We start from the raw sequence: 23,297 nt of genomic DNA, 5'->3' as shown, positions 1-23,297 counted from the left end.
TACAACAAAATAATCTCTCTTTTTAAAATTCAGACTGGATTCTTCCCATATGTGAGTATTGTAATAATAATAATAATAATAATAATAATAATAATAACAATAATGATAATAATAATAATAATAATGATAATAATAATAATAATAATAATAATAATAATAATAATAACAACAAAATTTGTTTTATAGTTAATATTTTTTGAATTGCACATGGATATGAAACAATGTTGTGAAAATCCATCTTCAACTCAGCAGATCTCGGATTGTTTCGTCTTTTTAAAGACATGAATGATTCTTCAGAAACCGTTTGGATCCTGATCAGACCGGACCTGTTTTCCTGCAGCAGGACTCTCGGTCCTGTTCTCGGCTCTGGTTCAGCGTTTATCTGACGCCTCCTTGTTTTTCCTGGAGCTCGGCCTTCTGGCTCCCAGCAGCTGCTGTTTGTTATCAGGCTTTCTGCTGGACCGATTTCATGTTGGGGGAGTTTCTGCTGGGTGGGTTGGGGGGGGGGGGGGGGGGGGGGGGGGGGGGGGGCGGAGTCTCTTCTGGTCTGAGAGTCAGAGGGTGTATCAGAGTGTGTGTCTGAGTGTGTGACGGAGTGTGTGTCCCCAGGCGCCTCGGCCTCGGAGCTGGTGCTGCAGTGCACTCCAGAGGGCATCAGGCTGCAGTGCTACATGAACTACTACACCGAGGAGATGAAGACCGTCTGGAAGCACAAGTACTGCTGCAGCGTCTGTCTCCGTCTCACTGTCCACTGTCCACTCACTGTCCACTCACTGTCCATTCACTGTCCACTGTCCACTCACTGTCTACTGTCTACTCACTGTCCACTCACTGTCCACTCACTGTCCACTGTCCACTGTCCACTCACTGTCCACTGTCCACTCACTGTCCACTCACCTCCATCATGGAAGCAGCAGAACCTCAATTCTGCTGCTGGAAGCTTCCAGAAATTTAGCTTTTCCAAGAGGAGCTTCTAAAAATCGAGCTCCTCTTGCTTTTGAAAATTATTTTTATTTATTTTGAATATTGATTCATGATACTGCTGGACTGACGGAGGGACAGAAAGTCAAAGTAGGTAAACAAGTGAACAGAAAAGCAAACAGCAACAGAAGAGAAGGGAGAGAGTCCAGGACGGACGATCGGCTGCTGCTCCTACATGAAGACATGCCAGAGGACGTGTGACTCTTGTGTGAGATTATAGCTGGTAGTGAACGGGGCGTGAAGCTGAGGATCCAGGTGTCAAATTACACCAAAGCATCAAGACAGGTCTACCACAGATCACCATTAGTCTGACCACCACAAGAGAACAGGGTTTCTGAGTCCACAGGTAGAATGTGAAGACTGATTAAAGATCAGTGTGATCATGCAGATCATGCATGACAGTGATCATACATATATGACCTCTGACCCCTGAGAAGACCAGAAGCAGGCCAGTGAGGCCCTCAGGGCCCAGACGACCAGCAGCCATCACAGAGCCCTGATCTGAGCCCCTCCCCCAGGCAGACGGGGCCCCAGGCCATCGCCCCCCCAGTGCTCCTCCCCAGAAGGCAAGGGAACATTGAACGCCACATCCAGACCCCACCACCACCCACAGCCCTTCCCCCCAATTCCCCACTCCCCCACCCCCCACAGCTGCAGACAGATATGCACCCCCTGGAGCCAGCAGCTCTCCAACCCACAGCCAACCCAAACCCAACACCCCCCCCCCACACACACACACACACACACACCAGCAGGGCCCCAGAAACAGGGGTGTAGAAGACCCCATTGCCCGCTCCTCCCTCGCTCATGAGTGTTGATGAAGTACTATAGTAGTTGTTTACAGTTAAAATTGAGGGGCAGTAATAACACCGTGCCAAGAGCGAGGCCAAGCGGGCAATCCCACCTACCCGGGCAGCCCCCCCCACCCCCCGGCACGTTGGTGCCAAGTCCTCCAGATGTGCTTGTTGTATGTATTTGGTCGTGTCAGATGGCTAAGTGTAATTAAAACTGAGAGGCGAGCCGCCGGAGGGTGCAGTGATTGCAGTGATGCAGTGTCCACTCACTGTCCCCTGTGTCCATTCAGTGTCCACTCAGTGTCCAGTCACTGTCCACTCAGTGTCCCTCTTCAGACGGCCTTGCTGTCAAACCATGTCTCAGTGGGATTTGAGCTGCATTTCAGAGTGTTGAGTCCCGTCCAGTCTCAGACGGACAGGTTGTGTGTGGACGCTACAGGGACAGTAAGATCGCCTCGTCTGAGAAGATGCGGATTGGCGGCACGGCGGAGATGGCCTGGATGCAGATCTGTGACCCCAGCGACAAGGAGAAGGGACACTACTCCATCCAGATCTCCGACGGCATCCAGACCCACACCAGGACCTTCGACCTGTCCGGGCAAGGTCAGACCCCCGGTCCCCATCCCTTCTCTCTGATCCGGGAGGTCAGAGGTCAGATCTTCTGAGCCTGTTTTCTCGTCCAGTCTCTGAAATGTGTCCTGCTTGTATTTTCAGCGTACACCGACGCCTACGAGGAATACCTCCGACTGAAGTAAGTCCGTCCAGAGCGCCGCCTGGCTGTGTGAACGAGTGAGAGCGTTAAACTCATCCTGTCCATCCGTCTCTGTCCCGCAGGGCCGCCGCGTTCGCCGAGAAGAGTGAGTACCCGGACCCGGCCAGGCTCTTATTCTGAAGTCCGCCCTGGCGTCACAAACTCCGCCGCTGCTCCACATTTTGAACGTTGTGAATGTTTTTCTTCATGGTGCTGAACTGTTGTGTCTCCTCCGCAGACCGCGGCCGAGTGGTGGGTGGCCTGCCGGACGTGGTCACCATCATGGAGGAGAAGGTGAGGCTGGAGGCCGCTGCTCCACCAAACACAGCTGCTTCTGGGCTGATACGCCACAGAGCCGCCGGCAGCCCTGTTCCTGCAGAGCAGCTGTTCCTGAAGAGCAGCTGTTCCTGCAGAGCAGCTGTTCCTGCAGAGCAGCTGTTCCTGAAGAGCAGCTGTTCATGCAGAGCAGCTGTTCCTGTAGAGCAGCTGTTCCTGAAGAGCAGCCGTTCATGTAGAGCAGCTGTTCCTGAAGAGCAGCTGTTCCTAAGGAGCAGCTGTTCATGTAGAGCAGCTGTTCATGTAGAGCAGCTGTTCCTGTAGAGCAGCTGTTCCTGCAGAGCAGCTGTTCCGGAAGAGCAGCTGTTCATGTAGAGCAGCTGTTCCTGTAGAGCAGCTGTTCCCGTAGAGCAGCTGTTCTTGTAGAGCAGCTGTTCCTGCAGAGCAGCTGTTCATGTAGAGCAGCTGTTCCTGTAGAGCAGCTGTTCCTGCAGAGCAGCTGTTCCTGCAGAGCAGCTGTTCATGCAGAGCAGCTGTTCCTGTAGAGCAGCTGTTCCTGAAGAGCAGCTGTTCATGCAGAGCAGCTGTTCCTGTAGAGCAGCTGTTCCTGCAGAGCAGCTGTTCCTGTAGAGCAGCTGTTCCTGTAGAGCAGCTGTTCCTGCAGAGCAGCTGTTCCTGTAGAGCAGCTGTTCCTGCAGAGCAGCTGTTCCGGAAGAGCAGCTGTTCTTGTAGAGCAGCTTTTCATGTAGAGCAGCTGTTCCCGCAGAGCAGCTGTTCCTGCAGAGCAGCTGTTCCTGAAGAGCAGCTGTTCATGCAGAGCAGCTGTTCCTGTAGAGCAGCTGTTCCTGCAGAGCAGCTGTTCCTGTAGAGCAGCTGTTCCTGTAGAGCAGCTGTTCCTGCAGAGCAGCTGTTCATGTAGAGCAGCTGTTCCTGTAGAGCAGCTGTTCCTGTAGAGCAGCTGTTCCTGCAGAGCACCTGTTCCGGAAGAGCAGCTGTTCTTGTAGAGCAGCTTTTTATGTAGAGCAGCTGTTCCCGCAGAGCAGCTGTTCCTGCAGAGCAGCTGTTCCTGCAGAGCAGCTGTTCCTGCAGAGCAGCTGTTCCTGCAGAGCAGCTGTTCCATGAGCAGCAGAAAAACCAGAGAAGGGACAGAACAGGATTCACCAGACAGACCAGTAGAAACAGGGACAGACCAGTGGTGGATGGAAGTTGTTGTAACTTTTATGTTAATAGTTCTGTGTTGTGTAGTGTTGACCCCTGTGGCTGCTGTGATTTTCCTCTGTCTGTTTGACCTTTGACCCTTTCCCCCCCGTGTCCCCCCTGCAGTCGCTGAGCCTGACCTGCACCGTGTGGGGCGAGCCGACCCCCGAGGTCACCTGGTTCAAGAACGAGCAGGAGGTGGCCTCCACCGAGCACACCAAGGTCACGTTCGACGGCGGCAAGTTCGCCAGCCTGGTGATCAACAAGGTGTCGCCCGATGACTCGGGCAAGTACAGCATCAACGTGAGGAACAAGTACGGCGGCGAGTTCGTGGAGATCACCGTCAGCGTGTACCGGCACGGCGAGCAGATCCCCGAGGCCAAGGCGGGCCAGGCCAAGACCACGCCCGCGCCGCCCAAGTCCCCGGCCCCGCCCTCCAAGACCCCCACGCCCACCCCCTCCAAGTCCCAGACCCCGGCGCCCTCCGTCAAGAGCCCCACCCCCGGCTCCACTCCGGGCCCCAAGTCCCCCACCCCGGCCCCCAAGTCCCCCACCCCCACCCCCAAGTCCCCTACCCCGACGCCGCGCGGCGCCAAGTCCCCCACCCCGCCCCGGTTCATGAAGTCCCCCACCCCGCCCAGGAAGTAGAAGACGCAAAGTTCGAGCATGAGTGTGAAGTTTGGTGTGAATAGAAGTTAAAGTCCCACTTGGTGACCTGCTGACCTTTGGGGACTCCAGCCTGGCTCCTCAGCCAGGTGAGGACGTCTCAGGTGGGAAAAAAGGCAAAAAAAACTAAGCGTAGGTTGTGGTAGGTTATTGGTAACATTTAAAGAGCTGCGCCTTCCACTGGAACGCCAGTGGAACGACCGTGTTCATGGTCTGGATGTCAAAAGACAGCCGGTGTTTTGACCTTGAGGTCTATCAGTAATGTCCTTGAGGACTGAGACGAAGAGAGCCTGTCAGATAAAGGAACCCGGAGAGAAGCCCGAAGCGTCCGGTCGTCCCGGGGTGGGAATTCATGGCCAGCACCACATCATCTCACCTTCTCTATGGTCAGCTCTGTCTCATAAAGGTTCAAATGGAACCTGCAAAGTGAAGGAATTCACCTTTGACCCGAGAGGTCACGTGTCCTGCTTTCTCCCTCCCACTGAATAAACTTTACCTGTCAACCACGTGTCTTCCTGTCCTCCATCTCTCAGCCTTGCTGTTACACCACCGAAGCTTCCAGGTTCACAGGGACTTTGACAGCTCGGCAAACAAGCCTGCTCCTGAGGGCCAGGTGAGCCCGGTGGGCGGGGCTTCACGCTGTCAGCGCGAGAAAACAGGGCAGGTACGACAGGCAGGTATCCGGTTGCAAACAGATTCAAACCCACACCTTCAGAGCAGCCGGCAGGACGGAGGAGCGCTCTGGGAGAGCAGGAGCTGTTTGGTAACCATGAAGTAAGTCTGTTTATTCCTGTCTGGCGGCAGAACCCACCGGAACGCCGCCTCTCATTGATCTACAACCGCTTCGGTTACTTCAGTCTCAGGTTTTGACGTGTTTCCTCCCTGAGATCTGCTCCAGCAGCGTTCTCAGCTTCTCCGGCTCTTTACATTCCTGGTTTTTACCTGCTGGCATATTGATCACAACCCGGTGAACCAGTCGTTACCTCCTCGTCTCCTCGGCAGGTGTGATGGTTGACCGGGTGTTGATTAGCTCCGCGCCGTGTCACCTGTCACGCTGAAGCTCTGAGGGGATCGGCCGTCCATGGAGTCCAACCTGTCCTGCCTGTCCTCGCTCAAAGAGGAGGACAATGGCTTTTACGTCCAGCCGCACTACAAAGAGGCGTACCGCCTGGCCATCTACGCTCTGCTCTGCGGCGGCAAGGAGGCCTACGAGGACTTCCTGCGCGCCGAGCAGATCAACCACTTCCTGTCGGAGCAGGAGATCTCATTCATGCTGGAAAATGCGGAGCTGCCGGTCGTAGAGGATGAGTCAGACGGCCGGCGGGCGGCGGACGACGGCCGGCCCTCCACATACTTCCCCATCGAGTCGGACGAGGAGGTGCCAGACCTGGACCTGGGCTGGCCGGAGGTCAACCTGGACGGCGCCGACACCAGCATCAGCCTGCTGTTCCACCCGCCCCGGCAGAACACGCCCACCATCAAGGAGGTGGTCCGCAAGCAGATCCAGGAGGCGCGACAGGTGAGGTCCGAACTGGGGAGGGCCGGTCCGCCGGGCGGTCACTAGGTGGCGACTCATCTGAACAAAAGCTTCACGCTGCGCCTTCACCAGACAATAGCAGCTGATCAGCCACAATGAGAGGCGTTACCCAGAAAAACACACAACACTCCTCACACACACTCCTCACACTTCCAGGCAGTCAGCTGACAGGCGCAACAAACAACAACACAACTCTGCAGCTCGACCCGCTGCACCAACTCACGAAGTACACAAGAGCAGGTTTTGATCTGATGCTGCAGGGGGGTGTGTTACAGGTGGTGTGCTACAGGTGGTGTGTTACAGGTGGTGTGTTACAGGGGGTGTGTTACAGGGGGTGTGTTATAGGTGGTGTGTTACGGTGGTGTGTTACAGGTGGTGTACTGGAGGGGGTGTGTTACGGTGGTGTGTTACAGGTGGTGTACTGGAGGGGGTGTGTTACAGGTTGTGTGTTACAGGTGTTGTGTTGTCCATGCGGTCGGTGTCTCGCTGTCCTACTTTCTTCTGAGAATTAGACGTCCTGGAGGATGGCTGGAGGCCTTTTTCATTCCTGTTTGACAAGAAGATTCTCAGAAGTAAATTCCAGAAAACACTCTCCGTCTGGTTCTTAGTGGTAGAGTCTCCGTCCTCCTGTCTCCGTCCTCGTGTGTCTGTCCTGTCTCTGTCCTCGTACCTCTATCATCCGCCTGTAGCTCCTACCAGCACATACACCAGACTGCCAGGACTCTTCGCTCGTCAAGCCACACCTCCTTGGTTGTCCCCAGGGCGAGATATAGAAAGTTTGGTGACCGCTCTTTTGCTGTTCTTGGCCCGAAGCTCTGGAACTCTCTTCCTCTGGATTTAAAGTCTATCACTGCACTTAATGTTTTTAAATGTCATCTGAAAACGCACCTTTTTCATTTAGCGTTTGATGTTTAGCCCCCTTTTAGTACTTTGTGTCTTAAAGTGTTTTTACTTATTTATTTTGTTTTACTCTGTTAAGCGCCTTGTGCTCCGTTTGGCAGTTGGAAGGCGCTTTAGAAATAAAATTTGATTGATTGATTGATTGATTGATTGATACACGTCGGGACGCAGGCAGTGTTTGAACATGGCTCTTCATCCTTCTTTCTCCTCGTCTTCATCTTCGTCTTTGTCTTCGTCTTCATCACTCGCTAGAGTCAGAGAATTCTTCAGGAACTCAGACGATGTCGGTGATCGTGGTGTCTGGTTCTCCCGTCTCCAGCTGAAGCCCATTTTCCCCTGAAGCAGAACGAAGCGGAACAGAACCGTTCGGTCCCGCAGGTGTAGCTACGAGGGGGAGATAAATATAAGCCATATACGAGGGGGTACCGGAAAGTTCCCGGACTCTGGTCATAAAATACTAATAATAATGAGTTTCGACTTCTGGCCGTCAGATGTGCTGCAGGTAAGCCTCGTGCACATCTGTGGAAAAGTTGAGCTCCCAGAGTGACACTGACGCCTGTCAGGCGCTATTTATAGTAACAGAGTGCAGCAGCGTCTTCGATTTTTTTCCAAAATGGCGACATTAACTGGGAAGCCAGAGCAGCACGCAAACATTAAATTCTGCTTTTTTGCTGGGAAAAAACAGCAGCAGAAACACTCACCTTGTTGCAGCAAGCCTACAAGGATGCTGCTCTGGGGAAGACTCAGGTCCATGAGTGGTTCGGGTGGTTTGAGAAGGGCCAGATGTCCGTGCGTCAGGTCCGCTCAGCTGTGAAAACAATGCTGAGCTGCTTCTTCGCTGTCCAGGGTCTCGTCCACAGCGAGTCTGTCCCTCCAGGTCAGACTGTAAATCAGGACTACTACAGGAAGTCCTCAGACGCTCCGTGAGGATGTGAGGAGGAAGCAGAGCATAGTGGCGGAGTGGAGCCGTTGATTCACCACCACAGAGCGCCAGCGGACACGGCACTGCGCCTCACGCAGTTTCTGGAGAAGAATGAGATGAATCTCCTCTCCCATCCGCCTTATTCGCCAGATGTAGCCTCGAGTGACTTTTTCTTGTTTCCCAAGTTGAAGAAGGAGCTGAAGGGACAGCGGTTTGCAGATGTGGAGGAGGTGACAGAAAAATTGCAGCCGGCCCAGAATGGCACAATTACGCACGGGTCTGACGACACATTGGTGAAGTGGGAGACACAGCTGGAGCGCTGCATTAATGCGGATAGAGATTATTTTGAAGGCGATGGTGGTGTTTTATTTTGAAATGTCAGAAATAAAAAGTTACAATCAAAGTCCAGGAACTTTCCGGTACCCCCTCGTAGATATATGGCCACTAGAATTATAAATAAATAAATATCCATGTTAATATTTATATTAATGAATATGTGGCCTCGGCTCCCTTCCTGGTGGGCCGGTCAGTGTCTTCAGGTCCTCCTGCTGGTTCCTCGATGGTCCCTCGGTGGTTTCTGGACGTGGAGACGTGAAGAGACGGTTTCAGCAGACTGCCTCACTCCATGGTGATCCAGTTCAGACTAGACCCACGCTGGACATGATCCCAGCTGACTCTCTCTCTCTCTCTTTCTCTCTATCTCTCTCACACACACACACACACACACACACACACGCTCAGTCTCATATTTCTATCCTTGTGGGGACCTTCCATTGACTCCAATCATGTCTAGCCCCTAACCCTGACCCTTACCCTAACCCACACCACAACAAAGCCTAACCCTAAAGAAATGTTTTTGCACTTTTACTTTTTTCAGTAACAACAACATGGTCAAGAAAACACTGTTTCTCCTACTTAGGACCGGAAAAAGGTCCCCACAAGGCACGTCGTTCCACGTTTTGCTATCCTTGTGGGGACATTTGGCCCCAACAAGGATAGAAATACGAGAACACACACACACACACACACACACTCACACACACACACACACACACACACACACACACACACACACACACACACACACACACACACACACACACACACACACACACACACACACCCTGGTGCAGATTGTGCTTTGATCTGGTTCGAGTTTAGACATGTTGGACGGTGAATGTCAGGAGTGTCTCCAGGCCGCCGTGTCTCTGCTCACGTGACGTTTCCAGTCGTCCTGCTCCGGTGCAGACACTGACGTCCAGCAATGTCCTGTGATGCCCCTCAATGTCCTGCCTCGGATCACTGTCCTCCGAGGACGCCCTCATGAATTTGTCCTTCCTCTAAAGTCTTTTCAGTCCAGGTTTGTGATGCTGGGCAGAAGAAGCAACACCTTGCTTGCCTGGTTTGACCTTTATGGGACCCTGGTTTGACCTTTGTAGGACCCTGGTTTGACCTTTATGGGATCCTGGTTTGACCTTTATGGGACCCTGGTTTGACCTTTGTGGGACCCTGGTTTAACCTTTGTGGGACCCAGGTGGTAAAGAGACACACTGCTCTTAGGTTACTCAAACGTTAAATCATGAGGAGCTTCTGCAGGTCGAGTCCGTTAGAATGAGGCTCTGCCCCTTTTGGGCTGAAATCAATAATCCATCTCTTCATCCAGGAACCCTCCGTAGAGCTGCTGTCTCTCCTCAGCCCGCTGTTGGTTATTATTCCACTAAACTGCAGCTGACTGGAGGAGCAGCGTCTCATGCTGGCTGGATGCTAAACGTTTGTTTATTTATTTCAAGTTTTACAAACAAAACACAATAACTCAACACAATAACACAATAGCAAAACAACATGAGAACAAACAAAACGGGAAACTGAAATTAATGATCACAACAAGAACATGAAACAGTCACTCGCTGTCTGGGAAGCAGGAACTTCATCCATCAATCAAACATCCAGTTTGTTTAAAAAAAAAAAAAGCAAACCACGTCCGTCCAGCTCTGTCTGGGACATTCATGTCCTCCGTCATGTCCTCAGTCTTCTGCTTCCTGTTTGAGGTGCGTTTGATTTCTTCACCCAGTCCTGCCGAGTTCCTCTCAAATAAAACTCATTTCTAAACTTTTGAAGCTTTACAGCACAACGAAGTCCGCGTTAATGTCCCACTCTGGGAGTTTCATGAAAAGTATGAAAGGTTTTGGTCCCAGTTTTGGTCCCTGAGGGACTCCACAGGTCAGATGTCTCCCAGTCCTCAGTCCCAGTCTGGTCCCACTGCTGTCGGTTTTCTTTTGTGCTCGTCCATAAAGTCAGTGGGAGTCGAGACAAGCCAGCTCTGTTTACATGAAGCTAGCCTGAAATGCTAACGTTAGCTTCCCTGAATAAACAAGCTCCATTAGAGCATCTTCCTCCACTAATTGCCACTCCATCTGAACTTCCTGAGTGAATCCGCCACGTCAGCTTCGTTCTAATAATCCGGCTCAGCAGCAGCCTGGGGGAGAGAGCAGGTTTACCTTCCTGTTGATGCTCGATGCAAAGAGCAGTTAGCCGCTCGATGCTAACAGCGGTTAGCTGCTCGATGCTAACAGCGGTTATTCGCTCGATGCTAACAGCAGTTAGCCGCTCGATGCTAAGAGCAGTTTGCCGCTCAATGCTAACAGTAGTTAGCTGCTCGATGCTAACAGCAGTTAGCCGCTCGATGCTAACAGCAGTTAGCTGCTCAATGCTAACAGCAGTTAGCTGCTCTGAGCGTAGCTAGCTTTGGTGAACCTGGCGTCGACACGTCTGCAGTGAGCCGTCCTGTTACGGTCCGATTGTCCAATCACGTTTCAGAATCAACAGCAGATCTGTTCTGTCTTTGACCTTTGCCCCCAGATTGCTGCCATAGCGATGGACATTTTCACTGACGTGGACATATTCAAAGAGCTGATCAGCGCCACCCTGAGGGGGGTGGTGGTCTACATCCTTCTGGACGAGTCCCACATCCAGGGCTTCCTCAGCATGTCCCACCGGGTGGGCATCAGCGTCCAGGACCTGAAGGTACCATGGCAGCGGCTCTTCACTGGCCGGTTCTCACACACACACACACACACACACACACACACACACACACAAATTAGGTTTACTCAGTACTTGTATTGATACTCGGTGTCAGCAGGTCCCTAAAGGTCAAAACTCGACCTTTCTAAAGTCTCAGTGCTTCTGTGAACCCAGAGGAGACCAGGACAGAGTCCCGTCTGGTCCCGGGGGCTCAAGTCCACATGTTGGACCAGGCCCGGAATCTGTTGGTTATTATTATTGACAGAGCGCCCTATGGCAGCAGAGTGTCTCCTGCTGCTGGGGGCGGGGCCTGTCAGGTGAGCTTCCCTGATTGGCTCGTGGGCAGCGGCGCCCGATTTCCTGGAGATGATGGTGCTGAAGCAGCGGCGCCGTTTACAGAAGACAGGAGACGATTAGCAGAAGGTTTCCAAAATGGACGAGCGAACGACAGACCAGAACAAGAAAGACGATCAAGAATAACCACAGGACAGATCAGTGCTACTGCTAATGCTACTACTGCTAATACTACTACTGCTAATACTACTGCTACTGTTGCTGCTACTGCTACTACTGCTACTTCTACTGATGCTAGTGCTACTGCTACTGCTACTACTGATGCTAGTGCTACTGCTACTACTGCTACTGCGACTGTTGCTACTGCTACTACTGCTACTGCTACTACTACTGTTGCTAGTGCTACTGCTACTGCTACTACTGATGCTAGTGCTACTGCTACTACTGCTACTGCGACTGTTGCTACTGCTACTGCTACTACTACTGTTGCTAGTGCTACTGCTACTACTGCTACTTCTACTGATGCTAGTGCTACTGCTACTGCTACTACTGCTACTACTACTGTTGCTAGTGCTACTGCTACTACTGCTACTGCTACTACTACTGTTGCTATTGCTAGTGGTACTACTGCTACTTCTACCTACTGCTACTACTGTTGCTAGTGCTACTGCTACTACTGCCACTGCTACTACTGCTACTGTTGCTAATGCTACTACTGCTACTGTTGCTAGTGCTACTGCTACTACTGCTACTGCTACTGTTGCTAATGCTACTGCTACTACTGGTACTGGTACTGTTGCTAATGCTACTGCTACTACTGCTACTGTTGCTAATGCTGCTGCTACTACTGCTGCTCCTACTACTGCTACTGTTGCTAATGCTACTGCTACTACTGCTACTGTTGCTAATGCTACTGCTACTACTGCTACTGTTGCTGCTACTGCTACTACTGCTGCTACTACTGCTACTGCTAATACTACTGCTAATACTACTACTGCTACTGCTAATTCTACTGCTACTGTTGCTGCTACTGTTGCTAATGCTACTGCTACTACTGCTACTGTTGCTGCTACTGCTACTACTGCTGCTACTACTGCTGCTACTACTGCTACTGCTAATACTACTGCTACTACTGCTAATACTACTACTGCTACTGCTAATTCTACTGCTACTGTTGCTGCTGCTGCTCCTGCTGTTCGGCGCGTTTGGTGTTGCTGTTGGTGGAAGTCTTGCTGCTGGTCAGTGTCGGTTTCAGACTGTGCGGTTCGGCTGGTGACTGTTTAGTTTCTGCGCTGCTTCCTCTTTAATGATGAACGTCCGGTCAGACGCCGCTCAGCATTGGGTCCAGACTGGGTCCTGGTTTGCCGCGGTCCTGCAGGGTTCAGAATCTGCTGCATCGCTTCGACGCCTCACTGGAGAATCAGCGTGACGCTGGTTTTTTTTTTTCCAATTTGACTCAATAGAATTAAAAGTTGCGTGGATCATTATCCCGTCAGGAGTGTAAAGCGGAGCCAGGAGCCTGAATGTGTTCCACCGCCTGAGGCTGGCCTCCTGCTGTCTGCGGCACATTTCCAGGATTAAATCTGACATTTTCCCCACACCCCGGTGGCAACGCTCCGTTTCCAGCCCTGTCTCTACTCGCCGTCAGACTTGGCGGCTGGGTTTGTGGCCCCGGCTGGATTTTCCTGCTGTTCAGGGCGAACGCTCATCCAGAGTCAGAACAAACAACCCCGGCCAAGACTTAGCCGGTGGCCACATCAAAACCCGGCGCTCGGAGCAGCAACCACACAGGCCCCATCATGTCAGGACTCACTGGGGGAGGGGGGTGTGGCCCAATGAGGTGGCGTGGCCCACTGAGACACTTCCAAATGCTCCTGGAGCCAGGCATCCAGCTGGAGGGCTCTGCAGGATCTACCAGAGACCTGGACCTGGAGGGTTCTGCAGGATCTACCAGAGACCTGGACCTGGAGGGTTCTGCAGGATCTACCAGAGACCTGGAGCTGGAGGGCTCTGCAGGATCTACCAGAGTCCTGGAGGGTTCTGCAGGATCTACCAGAGACCTGGAGCTGGAGGGCTCTGCAGGATCTACCAGAGACCTGGAGGGTTCTGCAGGATCTACCAGAGACCTGGAGCTGGAGGGCTCTGCAGGATCTATCTGAGGTCTGGAGCTGGAGGGTTCTGCAGGATCTACCAGAGGCCTGGAGGGTTCTGCAGGATCTACCAGAGGCCTGGAGGGTTCTGCAGGATCAACCAGAGACCTGGAGCTGGAGGGCTCTGCAGGATCTACCAGAGTCCTGGAGGGTTCTGCAGGATCTACCAGAGACCTGGAGCTGGAGGGCTCTGCAGGATCTACCAGAGACCTGGAGCTGGAGGGCTCTGCAGGATCTATCTGAGGTCTGGAGCTGGAGGGTTCTGCAGGATCTACCAGAGGCCTGGAGGGTTCTGCAGGATCTACCAGAGGCCTGGAGGGTTCTGCAGGATCAACCAGAGGCCTGGAGGGTTCTGCAGGATCAACCAGAGGCCTGGAGGGTTCTGCAGGATCAACCAGAGGCTGGGAGCTGGAGGGTTCTGCAAGATCTCAGCTGGTCTAGCACTGTGCTCTTCTGCAGAGATCTCAGATGTTGTTCCTGGTCTTTCCTGGATCCATGCATCCAGCCTGGGGGTTCCTGACCTTAGTGAAGGATCGGTCCCCTCTGGGTCTGTCCAGAACCAGAACCAGAACCAGAACCAGAACCAGAACCAGAACCAAACAAAGAAGCTGCTCCTGCCTCTGAGCTGAAAAGCTGGAAGTTCACGGCAGTTCTCTTGTGATTTTAAGAACCCGGACTCTTCACATTCCCACAGGAGCTTTTCTTGGCTTCATTTCAAATTTTTAGCTCTTTCCTTGTACTGTGCTATTGTCTGCAAATATGTGCTTTTATTTTGTTAAGCTTGTTTTCTTGCTCTGAACTGAACGTGTCTGCCTTTGTGAAGCTCTGGGTTCTTTAAACAAACTGGCCTTTGTGTCGGTTTCCCTTCCTGGAGAGACTGTCAGAGGACAGTTCCGTTCAGAGGAAAAGAGCTTTTCTCTCCAGGTTTGATGAGGTTCTCCATGGATCCAGTGAGTCCGGCTCTGCAGCGTCTCCGGGTCCGTCCGTCCGTCTGTCTGTTTCTGGCCCACAGCTCAGTGTTTGCTGCTCGGTCTGCAGATGTGCATCATGAAGACAGAAACTCGGCTAAAGTCGTGTAACTGTTGTAAAAATGAGAACCTGGAAAGAAAAGAAGCATGAAAAGCAGCAAGCGGACTCTTCCGGTTCTCCAGAGCAGGACCAGAGCTGCAGGGCTGAAGATCGGCTGGCGGGGGGCGCCACTCCTGTGTCTACGAGCGTCACGAGGCTGCAGCACGCCTCCGCGGCGCCAGCCTGTTCCAACAGGACCAAACACACCTCGGCGCCCCGGGACGCTCGTCCACGCCTCCCTCGCCTCACCCCAGAACTTCTGCAGGTCTGATTCCAAACCCTCTGGGTCTGGATCCTCATCGGGGGTCTGGATCCTCATTGGGGGGGTCTGGATCCTCATCAGGGGGTCTGGATCCTCATCGGGGGGTCTGGATCCTCATCGGGGGGTCTGGATCCTCATCAGTGGGTCTGGATCCTCATCGGGGGTCTGGATCCTCATCGGGGGGCCTGAACCAGTTAACTCTCTCACACACACACTCACACACACACACACACACACGCTCAGTCTTGTATTTCTATCCTTGTGGGGACCGTCCATTGACTCCCATTCATGTCTATCCCCTAACCCTGACCCTTACCCTAACCCTAACCCACACCACAACAAAGCCTAACCCTAAAGAAATGTTTTTACACTTTTACTTTTTTCAGTAACAACAACATGGTCAAGAAAACACTGTTTCTCCTACTTAGGACCGGAAAAAGGTCCCCACAAGGCACGTCGTTCCACGTTTTGCTATCCTTGTGGGGACATTTGGCCCCGACAAGGATAGAAATACAAGAACGCACACGCACACGCACACACACACAGTCGAGCACACCTCGTTTCAGAGAGCTGCTGGAAGGAAAGCTGGAGTCAAACCGAGCCGCTGGATTAGCGGCCGGAGTGAAGCGAGTCTCCAGCAGGGGGCCTCGCTTCAGCCCGCCGTCTGTCTCACCGTCTCGCCCTGTGGTCAGGATCCATCCAAAGCAGAGCTCAGAACCCGTCTCAGACTCCTCCTGGCGTTACGGTGCCCCCCAGAGGCCTGGTCTTCAGTGATTGGCTGCAGTTTGAAGCCGGGTGCTGCGGCGCAGCGGCAGAGGTTTCCAGGTCCAGTTGGTCTGGAGTCAGACCAGGGACCGGTCCAGAGCTGGGAGCACAGCGGCTCTACCGGTGGCTTCGCCCGGTTCTTTTAGACTAAATATCATTTTTCGTCGAAAACAGAGTTCAGCAGGATCCGTCCTCAGCGAAGCAGAACCTGCATTCTTTACTTGTGGTCATTTTAAATGGAGAGAACAGAGAAACAGCAGAAGTCATTTTGTCGTCATCCTGAACTCTGAAGCCTCGTGTGACTCGGCGTTTCATCGCCAAACTCTGATATTGAATTTCTAGCTGTTCTATTGTTCCACTTCCTGTCTCCGCCTCCAGCGCTCCGTCGTCTGACAGCAGCAGGACCAGTCCTCAGCCAGCGGCCCGGGATTCTCTCTTTCTGTGGAGCCGAAGTGAAACAGGAAGCGTTGCATTCCTCTTTCTGCCGCGGTCACGTGAAAAAGTGGAGGAGTCTGCCGGAATCCGCCGGAACCTCAGAGCAGAGCCTCCGAGACGCTCGTCTGCTGGCCTTCGCTTGTGTCTTCCTGCTGAAAAAGAGCTGGGACCCGGAGACGTTGGCGGGGGGGGGGGGTCCGGGACCCGGGGACCCGGAGACCCGGAGACGTGGGGAAACACTGCCTGTTCTCAGCAGAAACTCATTAGAGGAACTCTCAGACTGGCTGAGGTTCAGGACCAGGTCTTCTTTGGGGTTGATGTTGAAAAACTCTTTTAAAGGTGCCGTAGGCAGAATTACCTTCGCAAGATGGTGATTTGACCCATCCAAGATGGCGATTTGAAACCCGGAGTCGTGCCCACCTCGGGGTGCCGGGCCGGCCGGCCGGCAGTGTCACGGCTGCCTGCGCCGGCGGGTTCACTCACCTGTGACCTTTTCACGGCGGCCTGGGGTCAAAGCCTTCTTTAAGAATTGCAGTAGAAACAGACGGTGTCCTCCGTGGTGTTTTGATGATGTTATTTCCGACGAGGCAGGTAAACATGCGGGCCTGGACTTCCTCATGCGCGTTCACGAGAAGCGGAGCTTTGAAGCGCCGCCCCTCGACCAATCAGGATAGAGCCTCAGGGGCTCTTCTGATTGGTCAAACATGCCTGGAGCAGTCGAGATTCCTTTTCAGCTTAGAACAGAGACAGAGGGAAAGGCTGTGCCCTCGCGGTAGTGCAGTTATACTACACTCCTAAAGGATTATCAATGGATACTCTAACATTTACTCCAAAGAAAACTCAGAAAAATTAGCACTGACTAGCAAAATCCTGCCTACAGCAGCTTTAAGCCTTTACTAAAACCTGTCAAGGCCTCGTTTGCTCCACAGTGTCTTCAGATGGGAAGAGAAAGGAAGCGTGGAGTTAGTGCTCTGAAGGGCCTGTCGGACTGAGGTTTGCATGTTCTTCCACAGTGAGGGTTCTCCGGGTTCTAGTTCCTGACTGTGTGAGAGTCTGTGTTCTCTGATGACTTGGCGGTTTGCCATGCTGTGGTGAGAATTTGCAGTGAGCTGTAGGAAACAGATGACTTACTGGAGCTGCTCTTCTTCTTTGGTCCCTCAGAACCTTCGAGTCCGGACAGTTCGGGGCCAGCAGTACCAGTGCCGGTCTGGGATCAAGTTCCATGGAGGCTTGGAGCAGAAGTTCATCCTGGTGGACTGTCAGACCGTGATATATGGAACCTACAGGTGAGTCTGTCCCACCTAGACCCGTTCAGGATTTATCATGCCGGTTCCTCTTTCTTGATTGGTTCCTGTCCCGCCGTTCCAGCTACACCTGGTCCTTTGAGAAGATCAACCTGAGCATGGTGCTGGTGGTGACGGGTCAGCTGGTCTGCTCTTACGACGAGGAGTTCAGGCGCCTGTACGCTCGCTCCACAGTTCCTGCCGCTCTGTCCGGCGAGTGGACGTCTGTCCCGTACCTGAGAGACGCCGTGGCCGTGCACAGCCCCAACTCCAGCCAGCTGGCGCTCCATCAGATCCACATGAGGTCCAGGATGATGCCCGGCGTGAGGAGTGCTCACGACGAGCGGTTCGGGCGCCGGCGTGCTGACCAGGGGCGGTGAGCGTGCAGGACAGGCTGCATCAGTCCCACTGTCCGGACACCGGCACGCTGGTGAGGGGACACAGCTACGGCGGCGAGCTGCAGAAGCTCAACACCTTGACCCGGCTCCGGATGGGAACCAAGGACATCGGGGCGCCGTTTCCCCTGGAAAGGAGCGGCTTGAACCTGAAGGGCGCGGCGGACCTGCCGCTGACCAACCGGCTGTCGCAGCAGCACCTGAGGCACCAGAGCCGGTATGGCGCCGACCACAACCTCATCCCTTCAACTCCGAGACGTCGCTGCACAGGTGGAAGATGGACGCGTACCTCAACGAGAGTGACGTGCCAGACGGGTCGTGCGAGGCCGTCTCGCCGCTGACGTCGCCGTACAGCAGCCACACGGGCCTCAACGAGTTCCAGTCCCAGCTGGTCCACGGCAGGTCCAGGGACATGAAGTCCAGGCTGGAGGAGATGAGACAGAAGAGGCTCAGTCTGCAGGAGTACTCCAACCTACGGCAAAGCCAGGAGTCCCTGAGGTCCATGTACCCCGCGCCGGACCGATCCAGGTTCCTGCCGTCCCTCCGAGGTCTGGAGGCCCGGCAGAGCATGGTGGATCTGGAAACAAACGCACAGGAAAGCTCTCACATCGAGGACGGTAAACCCAAGAGAGGAGACAAACGAGAGCAGGTCCTGACCACGGGCCATCGCTCCGCCTCTCACAACGACATCAAAACCGCCTCAGACCGAAAGGCGGCGCCGGCGAACGACTGGCAGGATTCTCCTCTCAGGTCGGCGTCCGCGGTTGAGCTGGACTCCAGACTGAATGAGGCAGCTCTCAAACTGTCTCAGCTCCAGTCCAGTACTCTTGGTGTCCAGCACCCTCGAGTGATGGAGTCTCTGACAGAGATCCCCGAAGAGAAGGAGGGTTCGAACAGTCGGGTCAACAGTTCAGACCCGGCTCTCAAAGACAGGAGTCAGGAGAGTGTGAAAGGAGAAACCTCCGTTCCAGAGGAAGCATTGGGGAAGTCGGCGTCGCCCACAGAATCACAGAGTCCGGATCGATCCAGAGGAAGCCACGGCTCCATCCACAAGATGGCCGACAGCAGAGGTCCTGCTGCTTCCCCAGACACAAAGAAATCACCGTCCAGTGACGTCCAACCAGTGTCCAAAGTCCTGGACAAACCCCCAGCGTCTCCGAACGCCACCGAGGCCAAGAGCGGCCAGGCAGAAAGAGGACCGCCGCAGCGAGAGGAAGCCCCCCTTCAGAGGAAGAGCTCCATCAGGAGGTCTCTCCAGAGGAAGAGCTCCTTCAAATCCAAGGCCGACCAATCACAGGCAGCCGCCGCCGAACCGACGGCCAGGAAATCCCCCAGCTCCAGCAAGAGCTCTCCAGGGGGGCCAGAAACCGAGAAGCACAAGTCCCCCTTCTTAAGACTGTCATCCCAGCGGTCCAGCAAGAAGAAGGCGGCCCAGGCGGCGGAGCAGGACCACAGCTCCAGCAGCACCCTGGACGAGGACGGCGTGACGCTCTTCCAGGCCAGGAGAGAGAAAGCTTACAGCCGCTTCGAGTATTTCCTCACCAATGAAACGTTCGTCTGGACAAACCGACCCGGGCGCCGAACACTCATCCCTCAGAGAAAGACAGAAGCTCTCCGCTGAGCCGGCAGGACTCCATCTCCGGCCATCAGGGACAAAGCGGCAACGACAACAAACTGGGCCGCTTCATGCAGCGGGTGGGAAACCTGATCAGCAAAAACAAGTAGGATGAGTGGAGGAGAAATGAAGGCGACCCGAGCAGTGCCTCGGACTTGCTTCAGCTCTGCACTAACATGTTTACACTGCGCCACGGCGCTCTGCCATCGGGCTGAATCCTGTGGATGGGTTCTCCATACGTTCTTGGGGTAAAGATGTGATTCGTTATGGGTGCGCAGCTTGGATCTTCAGTATAAACTTGTACTGGTTGTCGGAGAAGCGGGACTCGTGCCGGTGGATTTTACAGCTCTGCTCCAGGACTCTAAGGCCCAATCCCATTTCTCTTTCTAGCTCTCCCCCTTTGAAACGGAGTGCTAAGGGGTCGGGCTGAAAGTAAACCCCTCCGAACTGGAACACCCCTTCGACAATCACGTTTGTCATCAGTAGTCGCCGCTGCCGATGACGGAGGCAGAGTGACAATTGTTGGCCGAAGAAGAATGTTTTTCTTACATTTTAAAACTTTACTCATTTAGAAAATACTGACATTTATGAACTTCTTTCGGTGGCGAGGGCGGCGGCGGAAGCGCTTGTTTTGTCTGCCTACACCGCGAGTGGCGAGCGGTGTTAGTTCACTTCTGCATTGGCGGGAGCGCTCGTTTCCACACTCGCGCATTCCAGGCGCATTCCAAACACAAGAGATAGACGATTATTTTCAATAAACTGATTTCTTCAACACCGCCCGCCTGGAATGCGCGGGTGGGAAATGAGCGCCCCCGCCAATGCGGAAGTGAACTAACCCCGCCCGCCACTGACGGTGTAGGCGAACAAAAAAAGCGCTTCCGTCGCCGCCCCTTGCCACCGGCCGCCACTGCATCACACCCCCGTTTGGAGTGTGCCTCGGGAGAATCTCTGTTTGGAGGGGTGACTGCCCCCCCCCCCCCCCCCCCCCCCCCCCCCCGTCATAATGACAATCGGGACACCCTACCCTCCAAGTGAACGCGCAAAACAGAGGGGTGGGGCCAGCGGGGGAGGGCTAAGGGGTGAAATGGGATTGGGCCTAACTCTATTCTGTCATGGGAGAGGTGCTTCCGTTATGGATGCTAAAAAACAGACTAAACGTGTGAGTTCTGTTTTGTACGTATACATGAATCTAATAAACCTTGGGCAGGACCTGCAGTGTGCCGTGTGCAAATCGCACCATGAAAGCATGAGACTACGGTGTGTGTGTGAGTGGATGAATGAACGCCAGCAACACGGGTGTGTGTGTGTGTGTGTGTGTGTGTGTGTGTGGGTGGGTGTGTGGGTGGATGTGTGTGTGTGTGTGTGTGTGTGTGTGAGAGAGAGATAAAGGAAACAGAAACTGCTCTTACTTCAGGCTACAGGTTATTATGGCTGCTGCTCCCTCTGCTGGCCAGAATCAAGAACAGCACGTCTGCTCCACGTCTGAAGAAGGAAATCATTCAGTTTGGGCAGAAATTTATTTGTGATATTTACATAACCGTGAAATTAATACAAAATGATATTTATTAAAAGACATGGATTAGATGGAAATGTGATGTAAATCCAATAAGTGTCTTCTTTAGTGCAACAGGTGGAAGCAGATTCAGCTTTAATGGAATTTGACTCTGGCGTTTTTCACTCTCTTCGTGAAGAAAAACAGAAACAAACAGCAACAGGATGGAAGAGAAGAGAGAGAAGTCCTGGAAATTCTATTAGCGAATGGAAATAAATATAAACATTCTGAAAAGCCAGTATGGACATTTAAAAAGAAATAAAAAGGAAAGAACAGAAGAGAAGAATCCAGTGGCGGACCGTGCATTTCACACTAAGGCCTTCAGAACAGATCCGCCTGAACCAATCCACCTCTCAATAACTATTTTGTCTACAAAATATTAGACAATATTATGCAGATATGCACATAAAGAGTTGTTGCACAGCAGATAGATACTTGTGCAGCGAGAATAAATGCCTTTGCTGAAGTGCACAAGTCTCCTACTACATCTGTGCACATACAATGAGCATCAACAACTTAATAAAACAGCAATATTATTTAGGAAAAGAGGAACATTTTACTCACCAAAATCCCGATTATTTGAAAACAAAATACATCCTCCTTTCCTTCCTCAAAAAGAGTTCAACTGCTCTGTCATATAGATTATCCGTGCGTTTCAGTTCCATAAAGCCAGGGCTGAAAGTCCAGCTTGCCCTGTGGTATTTCTGGCGTAAGTTTTATTTCTCTTCTTCTTCTTCTTCTTCTTCTTCTTCTTCTTCTTCTTCTTCTTCTTCTTCTTCTTCTTCTTCTTCTTCTTCTTCTTCTTCTTCTTCTTCTTCTTCTTCTTCTTCTTCTTCTTCTTCTTCTTCTTCTTCTCTTCTTCTTCTTCTTCTTCTTCTTCTTCTTCTTCTTCTTCTGTTCATCACTTCTTCTTCTTCTTCTTCTTCTTCTTCTTCTTCTTCTTCTTCTTCTTCTTCTTCTTCTTCTTCTTCTTCTTCTTCTTCTTCTTCTTCTTCTTCTTCTTCGGAATAATTGCGGTGGCGACCAACAACTTAGGTGCATACCGCCCCCTACTGTATCTCTTGGTGAATGTAAATCAGAGGGCCTGGATATGCGGTTGTTAGAAGCTAGAAGGCGCTGAGTCACCAACTCGAAATCTGATTGGTTGAAGCAACTGTTGATTGGTTGAAGCAACTGTCTGTTTGACGCTTCACTTTACTTCACTGCGCCATCGGGAACGGATAGGGAAGGCCTCGGGCAGATTTCTTTGACCCTAGCAACAGATGATGCCTGAAATCTGATTGGTTAAATTATTTAATATGAAAAAAACATGTCTGGAAGCAGCGCAACCATGGGAAAACTATGAAAGGAACTGGAGCATACCGTTTGGAATCATTTATTAATTATTTATGGACAAAATATAATTTACATCAGTCTGTAATTCAGATAATTTTTAGGCCAGCAGAGAAGGTTTTGCAGGCCCTGACGGCCCACCACTGGAAGAATCTATACAGAACATGTTGAACACAGCGGTGTCCAGACGGTTCCTGGGTTCTTCAGTGTTTGAAGTGTCGGTTCTCACGGTGGATCCTGAGACCCTGAGTTCATCAGCGAATGGAAGAAAACCCCGGATGTCTTAGTTCATATTTAATGAAATCCTCTGAAGAGAGCCTGTCCAAAACATGTCCCTTTGTCAAGCGCCAAAATCAACATGTTGAAGTGTAAGCTCAAGTTTTTATACTTGTGATGATCATCCTGTGGACCAGAATGAACTTCACTATGAGCCATGGAGCATGTTTCACGTTTCTGCACTAAAACCACCCAAATCATTCATTCAGTCAATATTTTACTCATGCATTTACACATTGATTAATAAATATTTTTTAAAGGTTTGATCTGTTTCAGAAATATCAGGATCAATTGATGTATTAAAATAAAAAGTGAAGATATCATTATTCTGAGCGCTGTTGGGTCTTTCCATTCAAACTATAAAATGGCTGAAAATAAAGAAATGTGTGTATCCAGGCTGATGCACTGATGACTGTCCAGCAGCACAAATCTGATCCCTGAACAGCCACATCTCGAAGCAGAACCTAACTTCACATTTAAACCTCAGATAGAGATGAAGTGGGTGAAATTCTGTCGTCAGGAGACAGAAGTTCTCCAGGGCTCCAGAATGTGAGCTGAATTTAAATCCTTCTTCAGAGTTCAGTGCACGTCAACGACACTCCGCTCTCTGTTAGCCTGGTTAGCCACACTGCTAAAGCGCTGACCGGGACCTGTGCTGTCAGGAAAGTGTGAACACAACAACAACAACAACAACAAGGTTCCACATTGGAGGGACTTGAGTCTTTATTTAAATGACTGAAAAACCAACAATCTGCATTCTAGTGAAGTATCAACAGTGTGTATAAAATAAAACCAGCGGTTCCCGTGTGTCTCCAGGCGGCT

The 23,297-nt window shown here is 52.1% G+C and overlaps 1 protein-coding gene and 1 pseudogene across 1 annotated transcript in view; both read left to right on the top strand.

Moving 5' to 3' along the window:
* Window positions 1-5,168, top strand: part of LOC115390991 (myomesin-2) — a 36,658-nt gene extending 31,490 nt beyond the window's left edge. Inside the window, 6 exon segments of the mRNA XM_075410422.1 lie at window positions 610-715; window positions 2,215-2,378; window positions 2,490-2,526; window positions 2,610-2,632; window positions 2,765-2,820; window positions 4,126-5,168. Coding sequence (XP_075266537.1) covers window positions 610-715; window positions 2,215-2,378; window positions 2,490-2,526; window positions 2,610-2,632; window positions 2,765-2,820; window positions 4,126-4,647 — 908 coding nt within the window. The 3' untranslated portion in view covers window positions 4,648-5,168.
* A 206-nt stretch (window positions 5,169-5,374) lies between these two features.
* On the top strand, window positions 5,375-19,914 carry LOC115391138 (protein FAM83B-like; annotated as a pseudogene).
* The last annotated feature ends 3,383 nt before the right edge of the window (window positions 19,915-23,297 follow it).

Source organism: Salarias fasciatus, chromosome 6 (genome assembly GCF_902148845.1).
Source record: "Salarias fasciatus chromosome 6, fSalaFa1.1, whole genome shotgun sequence".
NCBI lineage: Eukaryota > Metazoa > Chordata > Actinopteri > Blenniiformes > Blenniidae > Salarias > Salarias fasciatus.
This window is presented reverse-complemented; position numbering and strand designations above follow the sequence as displayed.